This window comes from Branchiostoma floridae, chromosome 1, assembly GCF_000003815.2.
Source record: "Branchiostoma floridae strain S238N-H82 chromosome 1, Bfl_VNyyK, whole genome shotgun sequence".
NCBI lineage: Eukaryota > Metazoa > Chordata > Leptocardii > Amphioxiformes > Branchiostomatidae > Branchiostoma > Branchiostoma floridae.
The window spans coordinates 24328292-24343973 of record NC_049979.1 but is presented as its reverse complement, the minus strand read 5'-3'; the positions used below and the strand labels follow the sequence as shown (position 1 = coordinate 24343973).

The 15682-nt window shown below is 42.3% G+C and overlaps 2 protein-coding genes across 3 annotated transcripts in view; one reads left to right on the top strand and one right to left on the bottom strand.

Annotated features, from left to right (window-relative positions):
* LOC118421569 (dehydrogenase/reductase SDR family member 11-like) overlaps nucleotides 1-9012 on the top strand; it is an 18227-nt gene extending 9215 nt beyond the window's left edge. The window contains exons 1-7 of one of the 2 annotated variants that reach the window (XM_035828925.1): nucleotides 2840-3031; nucleotides 5614-5823; nucleotides 6219-6313; nucleotides 6491-6614; nucleotides 7049-7141; nucleotides 7289-7354; nucleotides 8611-9012. In XM_035828925.1, the coding sequence (XP_035684818.1) occupies nucleotides 2900-3031; nucleotides 5614-5823; nucleotides 6219-6313; nucleotides 6491-6614; nucleotides 7049-7141; nucleotides 7289-7354; nucleotides 8611-8652 (762 nt within the window). In that variant the 5' untranslated portion in view covers nucleotides 2840-2899 and the 3' untranslated portion in view covers nucleotides 8653-9012. Of the gene's footprint in view, nucleotides 1-2839; nucleotides 3032-5613; nucleotides 5824-6218; nucleotides 6314-6490; nucleotides 6615-7048; nucleotides 7142-7288; nucleotides 7355-8610 lie in introns of those variants that run through there. The other variant, XM_035828917.1, reaches the window with a different exon arrangement.
* On the bottom strand, nucleotides 42-2274 carry LOC118421586 (dehydrogenase/reductase SDR family member 11-like). The gene is made up of 3 exons (XM_035828936.1): nucleotides 1764-2274; nucleotides 546-755; nucleotides 42-170 (listed from the first exon to the last, which is right to left on the bottom strand). Exons 1-3 carry the CDS (start codon nucleotides 2100-2102, stop codon nucleotides 57-59), a joined length of 663 nt encoding a protein of 220 aa, XP_035684829.1. The 5' UTR covers nucleotides 2103-2274; the 3' UTR covers nucleotides 42-56.
* Nucleotides 9013-15682: the final 6670 nt, after the last annotated feature.

Genomic DNA, 15682 nt, shown 5'->3' with positions numbered 1-15682 from the left:
AATAGGCCAATACTTGTAAAAGGTTATGTCAATCCTTACACAAATGTTGTAAATCTCTATAGATAAATAAAATACCTGTTTAAGGTGATGATGTGTCCATCGTCCACTCCTCGCTTCTTCATCTGCTGCACAGCCAGCTGGGTACAGAGGGTGGGCGCCAGGATGTTCACCTAGCAAATTGAAGAAGAACTGCAGGCTACTCACCTTTTCACTGTTTCCAAATATTTAATATCCAGATGCTTGAGTAACTGTTACCTTGTGTTCTCATTTCCTGGATGTCTGTACACAACTGTTTCTTTAATTCCTTTCCCTGTGTGCTTAAATATGTCATAGCTTGCTCAAGGTAGAAGCTTTTAAGAAGCAATTGAAGACAGAAGCAGACATATTAGAAACAATTAATAAGTCATTACTTAAATCCGACTGACATCAAACCTTTTTCCACTCATCATAAATGAATAAATAAATAAACTTGTTCTTTTGGGGTTTTAGGTTCAAAAAAACCGGAAACAATACTATGTAATACAGGTATTGGACAGAACACTCACATCTGTCATCGTCCTGAATGCCTCAAAACTACCAGACAGCAGAGGGGCCTTCATGGACAAACCAGCGTTGTTGATACAAACGTCCACGCCGCCATGTTCCGCCTCAATGTTGTCAAACATGGCTCTGATCTCAGCTTCCACTGTCAGGTCACACTGGACAGGGTACAGCTGTCCTGCAGCACCTGCCTGCTGCAGCTCAGCTGCAGTTTCCTGCAGGTACAGTACATTGAAAAAAAATAGATGCAGTGAGTGCTCATTAGCATATCCGTGACAGCTTCCACTGTCAGGTCACACTGGACATGATACAGCTATTCTGCAGCACCTGCCTGCTGCAGCTCGGCTGCAGTTTCCTGTAGGTACATTAAAAAAACAGATGCAGTGAGTGCTCATTTGCATATCCGTGACAGAAAAAAGAGCAAGCTTCTTTCTAGCTTTGCAAGATACTGCTAAAAATTACAATGCTCAATGGCTTTTGCAGCATACAATGCTCAGTGAATGGTTCCAAGTTCCAACATTGTAAAAGCAAAGTCCAATTGCTCAGGATCTACAATTGCACTATAACAGTGGGGTTCAAGCGCCGCCAAACTGACCATGCCAAACGGTCTGACCTTTTGGCGTAGTGGTTGGGGGCGTGGGTTTTTGAGCTGGCGGCCCGGGTTCAATGCAAGTTCGAATCCCAGGAGCCAGTCTTGTGTTTCAGTGGTTCCCACACTGGGAATCGAACCCGGGCCTTCACTTTGTGTTTTACTACTTTTAGCACAATTGAATTTAAAAAGTTCAAAAGCAGGGCATGGCAATCCTTGTTAGAAATGCTGTATTTACATAACGTTAAATGCCTTAAACTTTAAAAGTTTGCAGGGATCTAATTTCGTGTAAAGGAGAAAATAGTGTTTGCAGCAACACTTTAGTTAGTGTGAAGCAATCTGACAACGCGAAACCAGCCTACTGAAAACCACCGCGAAAATTTCAAGAATTACAGTAGTGGCCATGGGTGACTGTTTGTAAGACTTGGAGTCGGAGGCCATAATTCATAAAATTACTTTGCCCATCTACAATCTGTCTAACGTTATGCTAGCAGTAGTTACGGCTCATTCTGCTTATTGTTGTATGCTATTAACTTTCAATAAACCAAAAAAGGCTCAAGGAAGTTGGTCCAGAGTACTGTGTATATATTGTGGGTACAGTTCAATCGAGTGATCCCCATGTTTACTAGCTTACCCGTATCTTGTCCACGTCCCGAGCACACCCCACCACCTTCATGCCATGCTGGACCAGTGCACGGGCTGTGTCGTTCCCGATCCCCACAGACGCGCCGGTCACCAGCGCTACACGGCCGACCCAACGCTCCATACCGTAGATCATCTGATGCACTTTTACTTTCACAAACAGTTTCAGGCGGGACGCACACTCGTGACCTCCTGACCTCACAACAGCGACACCTGGCAGTTTCAAAAGATACGGCAACAGTGGGAACTTCAGGTTGACGTGCGCGTGCGAACACGGCTGTATAACATGTGTAGTGCGTCGCTTTGACTTTACCGGAAGACATGCCAACATCTGGCTTATCACTGTCTTGTGTGCCTGACAGCACAGTGGGTGTGCACGTGTCTGATGACAGTTTCACCTTTATAGTTTTTGTAAAACGTAATCTTTGCAAGATTTCTTGCAGTTTTGAAGGGAATGTAACCTCAGCTTATTGATACCCAACAAAATAGACTAAGTGCATGATTATATCCTATTCTGAAGTGAAAAAATGAGTGTTTTCAGAGAAGAAGATTTCCCCTGTAGCCAGTCTGGAGTGTGATGAACTCATTACCCGATCCCCTAGGGTGCTTACTGGAGGCCTGAAGTTGTTTACAGCCAGGATCTAGGAGGGTCTAGTTCTGGGGGGTCACTAAAAAAAAACTACGTAATATACCTTTAAAGCACAAGATTTAAAAGATACTTTTCGCACAAATCTAGATACCATTGAATAGATATTACCGTATGAAATCTGTATTTGGTATGGGGAATAACGTTTAACGTTACATGTTTACTTTGTCAGCAATTGCAACATTTGCAACTATAAATGCATTCATAATATAGAAAGAGCTGTATACAAGTGCTAGATTGTTAATTTATCGTGGACGTAAATTGTTTTTAGTGCTGTGTTCTGAGTTATTTGCCGATTTTCCGGTAAAGTCAAAACGACGCACTACACATGTGACAGGTGTTCGCACGCCACTCCGCCAACCAGACGTCGCCATTGATGTCGTATTTTTGGAAACTGCCAGGTGTCGCTGTTGTGAGGTCAGCAGGTCACGAAACACGAAAGTGCGGTCTGAAAGTAAAAGTTCATCTATGATCTAGGGGATATGGAGCGTTGGGTCGGCCGTGTAGCACTGGTGACCGGTGCGTCTGTGGGGATCGGGAATGCCACAGCCCGTGCACTGGTCCAGCATGGCATGAAGGTGGTGGGGTGTGCTCGGGACGTGGACAAAATACGGGTAAGCCAGTAACATGGGGATCACTCGATTCGGGGGAGTCCAAAGTCCGGTAACTGTCCTACAAAATTGCTCATGCCTCTTGCCACACAGAACCGCAAGTATACAAAAGTAACGGGTTCCGCACTGGTGTTCCAGTGCTGAATCAATGGGTCGAATCGGCCTCAGCACTGGTTTTCCAGTGCTGAAGAAACGTCAGCACTGGTTTTCCAGTGCTGAACGGCCTTGTTCGAGTGCTGAAGCTCCCTCAGCACTGGAATTCCAGTGCTGAACCCAATGCGAGCACTGGATTTCCAGTGCTGAACTTCTCCGAGCACTGGTTTTCCAGTGCTGAACTGCCGTCAGCACTCGGGTACCAGTGCTGAACTCGCGGCAGAGGTCATTCAGCACTGGTTACCCAGTGCTGAAACCGCCGTCAGCACTGGAACCGAGTGCTGATATACAAAAGTAACGGGTTCAGCACTGGATTTACCAGTGCTCGGGAACTTTTCAGCACTGGAAGACCAGTGCTGTACAGTGCTGTAAAAACTTCAGCTCTGGGCTTCCAGTGCTGACGTTTATAAAGCACTGGAACGTTCCAGTGCTGAACGTAATATTCGTGTACTAGTAGCATGCGTCCGTACGGCTGTCTGAGTTATTTCCTTTAGACTTAGGTATATCTGTGCGTGTTGTCTCCAAGCAGATCTTGCGTGGCACTAGCTTTTACTAGCTTTAGACTAGAGTAGATACTTGTGATATTGTTAATTGTCAATGTGTATACAGTTAATGGCACTCAAGTTTCTTTTCTTTTGGTCAATTGATACGAAAATTTTAAGTCAACAAATCACATATTTTATACTTGTGGCAAAGTAGTGTCTTTTTAGTCAGAGGTAGACAACTAACAGTTGGTCTATCTGTGTGGTATTGGTAAAGAGATCGCTTGTTTTTTTTACAAATAATAGGTAGTTACAGGTGGACGACACATTCTGCTTGTGCGGCAAACTAGCATCATTTAAAAAACAATAGGTAGTCAGAGTTAGACAACAAACAGTTGGTCTATCTGTGTGGTAAAGAGATCGCTTGTTTTTTTTTACAAATAATAGGTAGTTACAGGTGGACGACACATTCTGCTTGTGCGGCAATTAAGCATCATTTAAAAAACAATAGGTAGTCAGAGTTAGACAACTACCAGTTGGTCTATCTGTGTGGTAAAGAGATCGCTTTTTTTTTTACAAAGAATAGGTAGTTACAGGTGGACGACACATTCTGCTTGTGCGGCAAAGAAGCATCATTTAAAAAACATTGTATAATACAGTTGTACATTTACATATTGGTTACAGAATGTAAGTTCTTTTCACCAACTTTATACATTTTATACTCGGTTTCCAGTGCAGAATATTTGTCAGCACTGGATTTCCAGAGCTGAAATGTCCTCAGCACTGGAAATCCAGTGCTGATTGTAGTCTCAGCACTCGGTTTCCAGTGCTGACAGGAGGGCTTCGAGTGCTGAAGCTGCCTCAGCACTGGATTTCCAGTGCTGACACCGGCTCAGCACTGGACTTCCAGTGCTGACGACCACTTCAGCACTGGTGTTCCAGTGCTGACAGAGGAGACCGTTACTTTTGTATATTTGCCACAGAACCGTAACTTTTAAGCTGTAGTGCCTGTAGAACACCCTGACTATAACTTTTTTGTTAGGACTGAACCTTTTTTTTTTTCGGGTTTCTTGAATTTGATAAAAGACGCATGTGTAACAGTGGTGTCCAAGTACCGCCTACCGTCCTTGCCCAAGGGCTCAAGAGCTTTTGTGGCGACAGCGGTAGCGTAATCTGCCACCCCGGGTTCGATCCCGGGTGGGGGCATGTTGTTTCTTTGTGTTCTACTCGCCCCTCTGGTTGTTTCACATGATGTAGATACAACAGTAAGCAGAATGAGTCGAACTACTGGTACCAGTTGTAGTTCTCTTCTTGTCCCTCTTAGTCATTCATGAGTTTACATTGAAAGCAATGCAAAATAAGAGTTCTGATACCTCTCATCTCCATGAAATATTCTGATTATGCAAATGAGTTCCATATCTACATAATCTGTGCTAGGTTATGTACCATTCCACTTTTGCATTAATTATGCAAATTAAACTCATTTGCCTATTTGGTAATGTTGCAAACTACATTTCTTACATGTATTTGAGTCCTCTAATGGAAAACACTGCAAATATAGATTTTCCTCTTTAAATATGCAAATTAAGTGCCGATTTGCGTAATTTGCAATTCAATGTGTACATCTATGTCTAAGCTACCTGCATACTAAATATCATGGCAATCCATTGTTTCTTTGTTCCGTTATTCTCCTTGGAAAATTTTGATAAAAACATCCCTGCAGTTCCATGCAGAGCAAGCAGCTCGGGGGCCAATGTCCAGTGTGACCTGACAGTGGAAGCTGTCACGGATATGCACACAAGCACTCACTGCATCTTTTTTTTTCAATGTACCTGCAGGAAGCAGGCAGGTGCTGCAGGACAGCTGTATCCTGTCCAGTGTGACCTGACAGTGGAAGCTGTCACAGATATGTAAATGAGCACTCGCTGCATATGTTTGTAATACCTGCAGGAAACTGCAACCGAGCTGCAGCAGGCAGGTGCTGCAAGACAGCTGTATCCTGTCCAGTGTGACCTGACAGTGGAAGCTGAGATCAGAGCCATGTTTGACAACATCGAGGCGGAACATGGCGGCGTGGACGTCTGTATCAACAACGCCGGTCTGGCCGTGAAGGGCTCTCTGCTGTCTGGTAGTTTTGAGGCATTCAGAACGATGACAGATGTGAGTCTTCTGTCCATATACTCTGTACCTTTATTACATAACGGTCCAAGTAACTTTGATTTCTTGTTTACATGGAGTTTAACTTCAAGTTCTGTGATTAGAACATGGTTCTGCAAGACATTGAGATGTGCTTCCCTTATAAGCCCAAAAAAAATGAGTGGCTATATATTGTCTCGAAAAACCACTCAGACAACATCACACAAGTGGGAAAAGATTATGTTAGTCAGGTTAGACACAGCCTTTAACGTAAACAGATAAAATTAGAATGTATCATTTCTAATGCTTCTGTTTCTATCACTATTTTAAGGCTTCTACCTTGAGCAAGCTATCACAATAAAAGTTCCAAGCACACAGTGAGAGTTGACAGACTCTGCACTTCTTGTCCGTTCCGCTAGGTGAACATCCTGGCGCCCACCCTCTGTTCCCAGCTGGCTGTGCAGCAGATGAGGAAGCGAGGAGTGGACGATGGACACATCATCACCTTGAACAGGTCATCTATAGAAATTCACCACATTTGTATGAGGATTGATGTAGCAGGTGACTATTACCTTTTCTAGACATCAACCAGACTGTAAGTTTTGATCCATTCACACTGACCCCTTTAATCTCTTTTCTATGAGTGTGGTGCATTCTGTGTGGATGAAGAAAAATGTCTGTATTGTTGCAGCATGTCTGGTCATCGTATATATCTGGGCATGGCATTTTATGGTATGACGAAGTTCGCCATGACGGCCATGACTGAAGGACTGAGGAGGGAGTTGAGGGAGATGAAGTCACACATCAGAGCGACGGTCCGTCTCGTAGACGCTGCTTCAACTACTGATTCATTAGTTTATCATTTATTAGATAATGAGATTTGATAGCTTAGGATGAAAACTTTATGTACATCAATTTTCGTCTGTTTCAAAAGTTTCTAACCATAATGTAAGTTGTGCAAAGTAGCTGCAAAATAAGCAAATATATGCCGTAAGTTGCATAGAAATATTGGGAAAAGAATAATGTCATATCAATGCCAAAGTCAATTCCAAAGTCAGACAAGAAGATGTGAAAGAAAAAAAGACGAATCTATTGTTTTGTATTCCATGTATTCATCTGAGATGCAAACAACTGCAATATTCAACCTGATTACATACAATTACATTCACGTCAAGCAATTTTTTGCTTAAAAGGAGAAAGTTTCTTGCAGGCATTTTACATAATCATTCTTCCCTCCTGTTTTGTACAGTGCATTTCTCCTGGACTGGTGGAGACAGAGTTTGCCATACGCATGAATAAGGATGACCCACAAAAGGCTCGAGATCTTTATGCCAGCACTCAAGTAAGTCTGTTTCAGAGATTATTATGTTATGCTGTAGGGTATCTAATTGATCAATCATGATCAATGATAATGAAGGCTGCTGTGATGTCAATGTAACAGAATAAGAGATAACAGAATACTTCTTCATTTGTATTTTGATTTGTACAGTGCATGCAAGCCAAGGACCTTGCTGATGCAGTTCTGTATGTCTTGGGTGCCCCGCCACATGTGGAGGTGAACTTTATGTACTTATATCACATATAGATATATGAGGGGCGTTCAATAAGTAATGCTCCTGACCCACTTCCAGCTGTTTGATCTAAATGAAAGTTTGTATGTGTAATGAGTCATATCTCTATAGATTATGTTGCAAAAAACAGCTCTGAACTAACTGTGGTTTCTGATTTACTGGTGTTTGAGCTGAGTCAGGAGTGAGATGGACCAGGTGTGAAATGGAGCCAGTTGAGTGTCGCGCAGTGATCCGGTTTTTGTATTTGAAAGGACGCACACCAAAGGAGACTTTTGATGAAATGAAAGAAACTTATGGTGATGATGCCCCTTGTAAAACGCTGGCATCCTGAATTCAAACATGGCCGGAAGTCTGTGGAAACAGCTCCCAGACCTGGTCGTCCCTATTCTGCCATTGATAAGGCATCTGTTGGAGGACCAACCTGGGGTGTTCTACAAAAACGGTGTCCAGAGCTGCATCAAACAATGGGAGAAATGCATAAATCTGAGTGGTTCCAATGAAGAGAAAGACTAATAACTGTGCCAAGTTTCATTAATCTCCTGCGATTGGAAATGGGTCAGGGGCATTACTTATTGAACGCCCCTCGTAGTACTGCAACATGGCTTGGTACTTGTCTGTATACTTATACACAGATGATAGTTTGACTGGTGGCAAAGAGATCTCAGGATGGCAAGTTGGTCTTGTGGTTATGGTTGTTGACTCAGAATCTGAAGGTTCTGGGTTCAAATCCATAACAGATCCCAATGTTGTGGCCTTGGAAAGACACTCAGCACCAGTTTCCTCACTTAACTCAGATGAAAATGAGTAGCTAACTTCAGGAAGCAAAGCCCTCTTGGATGGGAGCAAAGTTGGAGGTCCTTTGTTTGAAGAGAAACACACCTCGAGCATGTTAAAGAACCCATCTCACTTTTCCAAAAGAGTAGGGGGTCTATCCTGGTGTGAGTGGATCAAACCGTCAGTCTGGTCTTACACAACTTAATGTACTAATTAGGTGTGTGACATCTAAAGGCTGTTTACAGGCTGTACAAAACAAACAAACAAACAAACACTGCTATTGACTTGTGAGTGAACGTAATACTGTGGTGCTGTTTAGAAGGATAAGATGATCACTGCAATTGTAGTAACTAAAGGCAGTTTTTTGACTGAATAACGATCATTGTAGTTCTTAAAACGAACTCTAGGAAATATTGCAATATTGTCTTGAAGTAGACTTGGGAAATCTTTCTGTTTTTATTTTCAGATTAATGACATTTGGATGAGGCCAACAGAACAGACTACCTAACAGACAAGGATCTGCCATATGGATGATATATATGGCTACATGTAGATATCCCCAAACACTTATGAAGCACATGTACATGTATGTATGGTGCTATTGTCCCATTTGGAAAAAGGGGTCTTTCTTGATAATTTACGGACTGTTTTCTGTACTTCTGGGCCTCTACATGGCCTTGTGGGACACCCTGTGGCTACAGGGCTATTTTGGGGCTCAGCAGGGCCCCGGGATTTTTTTTAACTTGGAGTTAAAAGCAATTGGGACCTGGCAATAAATAGACACTGTGATCTAATCGTAAAAACACCAAGAGGTACCCCCACAGTATCCAACAGTCCCCTGGGAAACATTTGTATCTTCAGTGCCCGACCGGGGCCACACAACCTATTGGCATCCGTGCAAATGGGACATTCTGTACAATAAAATTGATAAATGCACAATCTGCTGACATCTTCAATTCTCTTGTCAACAGCCTGCATATCCCTACAAAGTTAACATCTGTTGCTTATGTGATATTTAACCAGTTTAGCTCCATGAACTCGATGAACACTTCAGCTACTCTTCCACTGAGAAGACAAACACAAGTGAAGTAAACAGATTGGCAGGTGTTCACATCTTTTGGGGCTTACCGGCTCAAGAAAATAACAAGCAAAATAGAGGAAGAGTTGACAGCTTCTGCAGTCAAACTTTGTTTAAGTTAACAGAAGCATTAGTGTTGTTTACATGAAGATAGGATTTTAAGAAGCCAGTAGAAGTCAGATACTCCATGAATCAGATTCCTTTGTAATAAAATGATGAAAATGGACCATTGTTTTGAGTATCACCCATTCAAAAGTTTTCGCAGACAATTAGGTACAGGATCAGGTCCATACCTGTGGGCCTGGTCTTCTCAACCTGGACCGTACCTATATCTAAATATTCTATACTGGTACCCACCCCGAATGTCTGATGAGTGAAAACAACCAGGACTCTTGGTCCAGAGGCAGGGTCACTAACCACTGGACTGCACAACTTGACCATTGCATCACTATCAACACCAGGTATCTTTCAACATCAGTTTGTGTCAAATGAGAATGGAAGAAATGCATACGATTTTCCAATACACTGAAGTCAAATACTGATCCAAACTGAAATTAAATTCAAATACAAACATCTGACAAATTAGCATACTTTGACCTAATGGCATATTGTAAGTACCGTAAGTTAAAGTTTAAAAAGAAATCTGTGAAACTTGCAATGTTCATGAAAAAAAATTGGGTTCCAAAAAGTACGAATGTCACTAAATGGGTTTCAACTTTGACCTACTAGAGTTAATTTTGTACCGTCACTGGTCAGGTTGATGTGTTTGACGTAACAAAAGTAAGATCCCTGATTGGCTCCCTACGATGTTGTCCATAGAACTTTTAACCAATCAGAGGCCACAAAAGGTGACGTCACAAAGACGGAAAAGGTTGTTCACATTTCATTGCCATCAACTCTTGACCGTATCAGGACGTCGGCCATCCGTTCTTCCAATCAACTGTTCTTGCACACGAGACAGAAAGTTGCTCAAGATGTTTCCCCACGTCTTCAAGATGTCTTCACGCGTTGCCTGTCGGCAGTTCGTCCGGACGGTGACGTACTCGGATAAACATGCCGTCGTCAAGGGTCTCTCCGATGGACCGGTAAGTCCTGTGGTACTTTCCCCCTAAATTAGTTGTCACAAAGTACGATGTCTATAACAGCATCCTCACTAGCTTCATGTAACTTTAAATAACGTTTGCAGTTAAACGTGTGAAGGTTGTGTATGACAGGTCGTAATATAACCAGCTAACTTTACATGGAGTGGCGGTTATAGCAGCTCGATAAAGGAAATGAAGAGAATAAGACACTTTTAAAACCGCAACACATCTCATTTTAAAAAGGTTAACTTACCGTTTGGAATTTAGGCGATACAGTATTGTCAGAAAAATCGTGGACAAAATATTGGAGTGACTTGTCAAAATAATACGTTGTCAATACTTTATTAATAATTAATAAATAAATAGGCTATAGAGTTCCATATCGGTATCTTATTTTGCGGTATGTTTTATCCATTCTAGAACGCCGGGAAGCCTCTCACCACTGGAGAAGTGCTGATTGGGGTGTCGGCTTTCGGTTTGGTGCTGGCTGGTCCGCTGATCTGGACGGTTTCCTCGATCGCCCACAAGCGCTGGGGAGGCAATGCTCGAGGAGATGGCGACGATAATGAGTAGAGATGCTAGGGGGCGCAACTGCACCATTGATCAATCCAGTAGACTGAGCTGCCATCGTTTTGTTGTTTTCAAGCACGTCAATGTAGCAGTTGTGCAATTTTGATGACACTGATGTGTATTGTGACAAATTCACAGTACAATGCAACAGTTAACATGCATGTTAACGTCAAAACTAAAGGTGCATCAGTTGACCATTGCTTTTTATTAAATCATTAAGCCGTTACAGGAAAATTTCACGTTTTTTTTCGTGTAAGGTGTATGAGGATCTCGCTTTTTAAGATTTGTTTGTTTGTGTGCTTTTATAGCATACCTAGCAAACCGCTTTATGGTGTAACACAACAAGTTTGTACTGAAAAGTACATGTTCAAGCTGCATACTTTTGCAGACGTACAGACTTATCTGATCCACACACAACGGAATGAACCCCAACTCTTTACGATAAGTGTAATGGATCCTTAAACGTACTCGAGCTCAAACACCGGACCTCCGTTTATTGTCCTATTCGAGGGACTCATTTCCACCTGAGTTGAGTGTAGAAATTGCCTTTCCATTGTCGAATTGATAGCCATAGCGTTAACGTTACATAGCGCTGTACCTATGGGTTGTTTACACTACAATGATATAATTTTCTTCCGATAATAACGTTACATACCAGCTTATTACATATGGTAGTCTAGCGAAATCTTTCAAAATAATTTGTGCAATTGCATAACGTTAAAGGTCTACCTCTAATGAGGGGACTATTTTCTAAGTTGATGTGAGACTCATGAGCAGGTATCTCACTTGCACTGGGCTGTAAGTGTACTAAGTGAGATAGAAAAGCGTACCAACTTTGCAAATTTGTTCCAATTATCCTTTGTGGTCACACTAGCTGATTTGCGATGTCTTTGCCAGGTTTAACCAAACAAAATGCCACATCTGGAAATGCCACACTCTCAGTTTTACTACAAGATAGGTTTATCAGAAATCGCAGTATTACCACAGGATTTTTAAAAATTACAATGGCTTATAGGTTATGAAAATAATTTGCCTTGATAAAAGGTTGCTCATCGTTTTTCGCCGCTTTAGCGGCCATTTTGCAGATAATGATTTTATTTTTCTAGATAAAAATTTCTGGCGACAAATTGCGATTTGTTTGTGCCACCTTGCGAATGTTTGTTACACCCCCGTGAGATATCCGCTTTAATATGCCTTTCAACTTACGTCAGCCCTCGCTCTTATAAGTATTGGTTTCCCCGTTGACATATTTCCCACGTACATGTATAAGTCCTTCCTCTGGACCATACAGTCTACGTTCCGCTTAGGAAGGGAAGTGAACGGGACGTGAAATTTGAAGTATGAGCGCGCGGGAGGAGAATGTGTGAGGGAAACTGACATTGACATTGAAAGGAAGGCGGGCGAATGGCTTCTGTGGGGGTATTGAGTCAGACGTAAAATGTACACAGCCTTGTGAATATATTTTCAATGTAAAAGACTCACAAACATTCTCTTTCCTTTCGCTATCATATTTCGTTGATTAATTTGTGTACATATCTAGCATAGCAAACCTGTTGCTAACATTTGGGAGAGGGAAAAAACGCATGCGCCGGAGATGGAAGGAGAGATCTGCAGTTTATTCAGTCAGAAGTGAGAATAGAGGAGGCGCCTGGTTGGCTGTCCTCTTTCGGGAAAGCGGAGTCATCCTCAGTCATCCTATCCCCAGCCCTCTGGTTAAAAGACACGGTGTGTTGCCGGGGTAAGCTGTGCAAGCAAGGGGTGGCTTTTCAAGATGCCACAAGCCAACGCTGAACGCAAACGTTGAAGAAACGGCTACGTACGAAGGTAAGTCTGTTTTAATTCTTGTAGGACAGCTTCCTTACGGTACTTCTGTTGAAAGGGAATTTGTTCGGCAAACTTAACGACATAATACGTCGCAGGTGTTAAGGGTGGGCTGCGCTTTTTTAAAGACTCTGGCATGCCAACTAAGAGATATGACCGACAGCAAGTTGTTTCTCAACTCAAAGCATATGCATCTTTCCCTGCCATCTGTTGAAGCCTGGAAACGACGGCATTGAATTCATGCAATGTACTCGTACCATAGTATGTGTACTTAGACATCATTGCACTAGTCGTATAACGTGCCGGAAACGCTAACAATTGCAAGTAAATTTGGTTTCCTCGGACAGATAATAGTCTTGAATAGGAACACGGAGGGAGAAAACGCGATTGTGAATACTATTATACGCAGGGTTAAGTATGCCAGGCCACGACTGGATAGAAAAGTCAAACGTCAGAAATGCAATTTAGTTCATGAATTCCTTGGCAAGGCTACATTATACGTGGTTAGGGTTTTCTAAAATCGCTTTCTCTCAGTATGACCTTGTGTATAGCTGTGGGAATATTTGACGTAAGTATGTTGACGTCTCTACAGGGTACAGGGGTGTTAGGGGTCATGTGGAGCCCCATGCGTTGTGTTTTTAAATTTAAGGATGGAACTCTTGAGGGATCGTCCAAAGAACCACCTGTGTGATGTTTAACGGAATCTTTCTTTCCCGGGGAACGTCTCAAAACCTGGTTGTACTTCCGCAATCCGCAAATTCAGCTGATTCAGACGCGGCTTTGGCATATGGTATTTATTAAAGAAATTTACACATGAAGTGCGCCAACAGTGCATGAAATTCACCAATTCATGCAACATTGATTGCACTTTACTGAAATACGACACTGGCAGTGGTAGGTTGAAATGTAGCCATGGTACGTAGAGGGACGTTGACGTGTAAATTATAACTTACACTGGCAAGCCATGGGCACGTAGGATACAAGTATAGGTGACAATCATCTGAGAACAGCCTCGTCATAGCTAACACAGCCTATGCATGTACCTCATTCTTAATACGATTGTAGTGTTATTCGGGTACATTTTCTAACGCCTGCGACAACGACAAATGCCATGTTCAATCACTCACTTGTTACGTGAGATGTAGTACGTTAGATACAATTGTGAGATGGAAATGTGATCTATATAATAGTATACAGCCAAGGTAACAAGTTACCGTGATAACTACTGAGAGGAGGACATATATCGATGTCTCGGATTCCTACATTGTTGAATCCATGTCGTCAGCCCAATACCACCTGCATGGAGATGTCGTCACGTATGAAAGAGGTCATCGACCTTTGGATCTTTAAATGTCGTCTGATCTTCCCTCAGCCTTTCGCGCGGGCGGGATATGAGACATTTCACTGAGGAGCTGTGCGTCTGTGGCTCAACTGGGGCAGGGTTTTATTTGCTGCATGGCGGTGAGCAGACTATCAATGACAAGTGGCTCCGAGCACTGAGCCTGACTATGGCCTCCTTTCCACTGGACCATACTGAGCTACCGAAATTGGACTTGGATAACCCTTGGCTTTACCATTAGAAGATGATAAAAGATAAAAATGGATGATTCAAAACACAACGAAAGAGACCAAACGACCGAGTTTGGAATTGTGTTACTCTAGCTTTCATGATTGGAATATGATGTAAGATGTTAGAGGATGAATTAAAAGGCAACAAGAGCTACAAGACGTAATAGTTAACAACACTCGTTCTTTATCTATGAAATTCGTTGAGGATCAGCGTGGTCACATTTTGTTGGTATAGATTTAAATGTGGACACGGCGCAAATGCCTGTGCGCAGGTCTGGCTCAATATTTTTTCAGCAAAAAAACTTTTGTTAAATCGATGTGCTCGTTAAGCTTATGGCTGAGGTAGACAGCAAAGAGATGATCTGACAATGGACGTCGGTATAAACGGTACCTTTCTTGTGTTGAAGAAAATCGTCTTGTTTTATCCAGTCCCAAGCAAAACCACTAGTAATTTTCAGATCTTTACCAACTACCAGGAAATGAATCCATTACTGGTCGTTAATGTTGATCTTGATAGCCATAATGTTGTTCACGGGTTGGATCATTTCGTGAATACTCCCTTCCAGAAAAGTACTGACAAAAACGTTCTTATCTGCAAATATGAAATGACGGTAGGAAAAGTTAATTATTATTCCATCAATACATTTCTATTGCTATGGCTATTTGAGGCTATGGTGTGGGTGGGCATGTTAGACGAATGCTTCGAGCGTAATACACTATATACAGCGTTAAGGTAAGGATTTGTGATAAGCAGGAAGAGATAACGTTATACCGTTGTACATAACCACCTTTGTTTCTCATCTCTCGGTGGAAAACATTGCCCGAGTGGCGATTATCAGTCAGTACGCTTATACCCCCCTCACATTATATACGATCTTCGGACGTTCTTCGCGATCGCAGGAAGGTCGGCTGATTTTAAGATCTTAAGATGGTCTTGCGTATTTTTCGCCTCAAAACTGTCCCACTCACATATACGCGAGGCTCGTGAGATCGACGGTGAATAAATCTATGATCATAATAAACCTCCCATGACCTCTTGCACGCGGACAAGGTAACACAAAACGTTCCTAAAAAAAGGCAAGAGATCAATAAATGTTGCTTATTTTGTTGTCGTAATCTTTTTAACCAATGAATGGAATGCGCGAGCATAATAGAAATGACGCAAGAAAAGAAAGTGTGTCACAAAGCCAGCCTACATACTGCCACAGCGGCCACAATGTTAGAATTACCCTCACATTCCCAGAAATTCAATATTTGTAAACAAACGGAAGTCGGGCGAACGTCGCCCGAACGTTGCCCAACTGACGGGCGTTCGCCATCCGATTTGCGCTCGATGATTAATAACTATGTCTTTGCTCGCCTATCGGTCTTCAATCGTTGGATTGACGCAAGACTATTGACCGATACCCTTGCAAGGT

What these genes read in the sequence shown, in the direction of transcription:
- LOC118421586 (XM_035828936.1), bottom strand. Translation starts at nt 2,102, where the DNA reads ATGTTGGCATGTCTTCCGGTAAAGTCAAAGCGACGCACTACACATGTT. An exon ending in GGGACGTGGACAAGATACGG is followed by an intron (nt 756 to 1,763) that starts GTAAGCTAGTAA and finishes CTGTACCTGCAG; the next exon opens with GAAACTGCAGCTGAGCTGCA. An exon ending in CATTCAGGACGATGACAGAT is followed by an intron (nt 171 to 545) that starts GTGAGTGTTCTG and finishes TCAATTTGCTAG; the next exon opens with GTGAACATCCTGGCGCCCAC.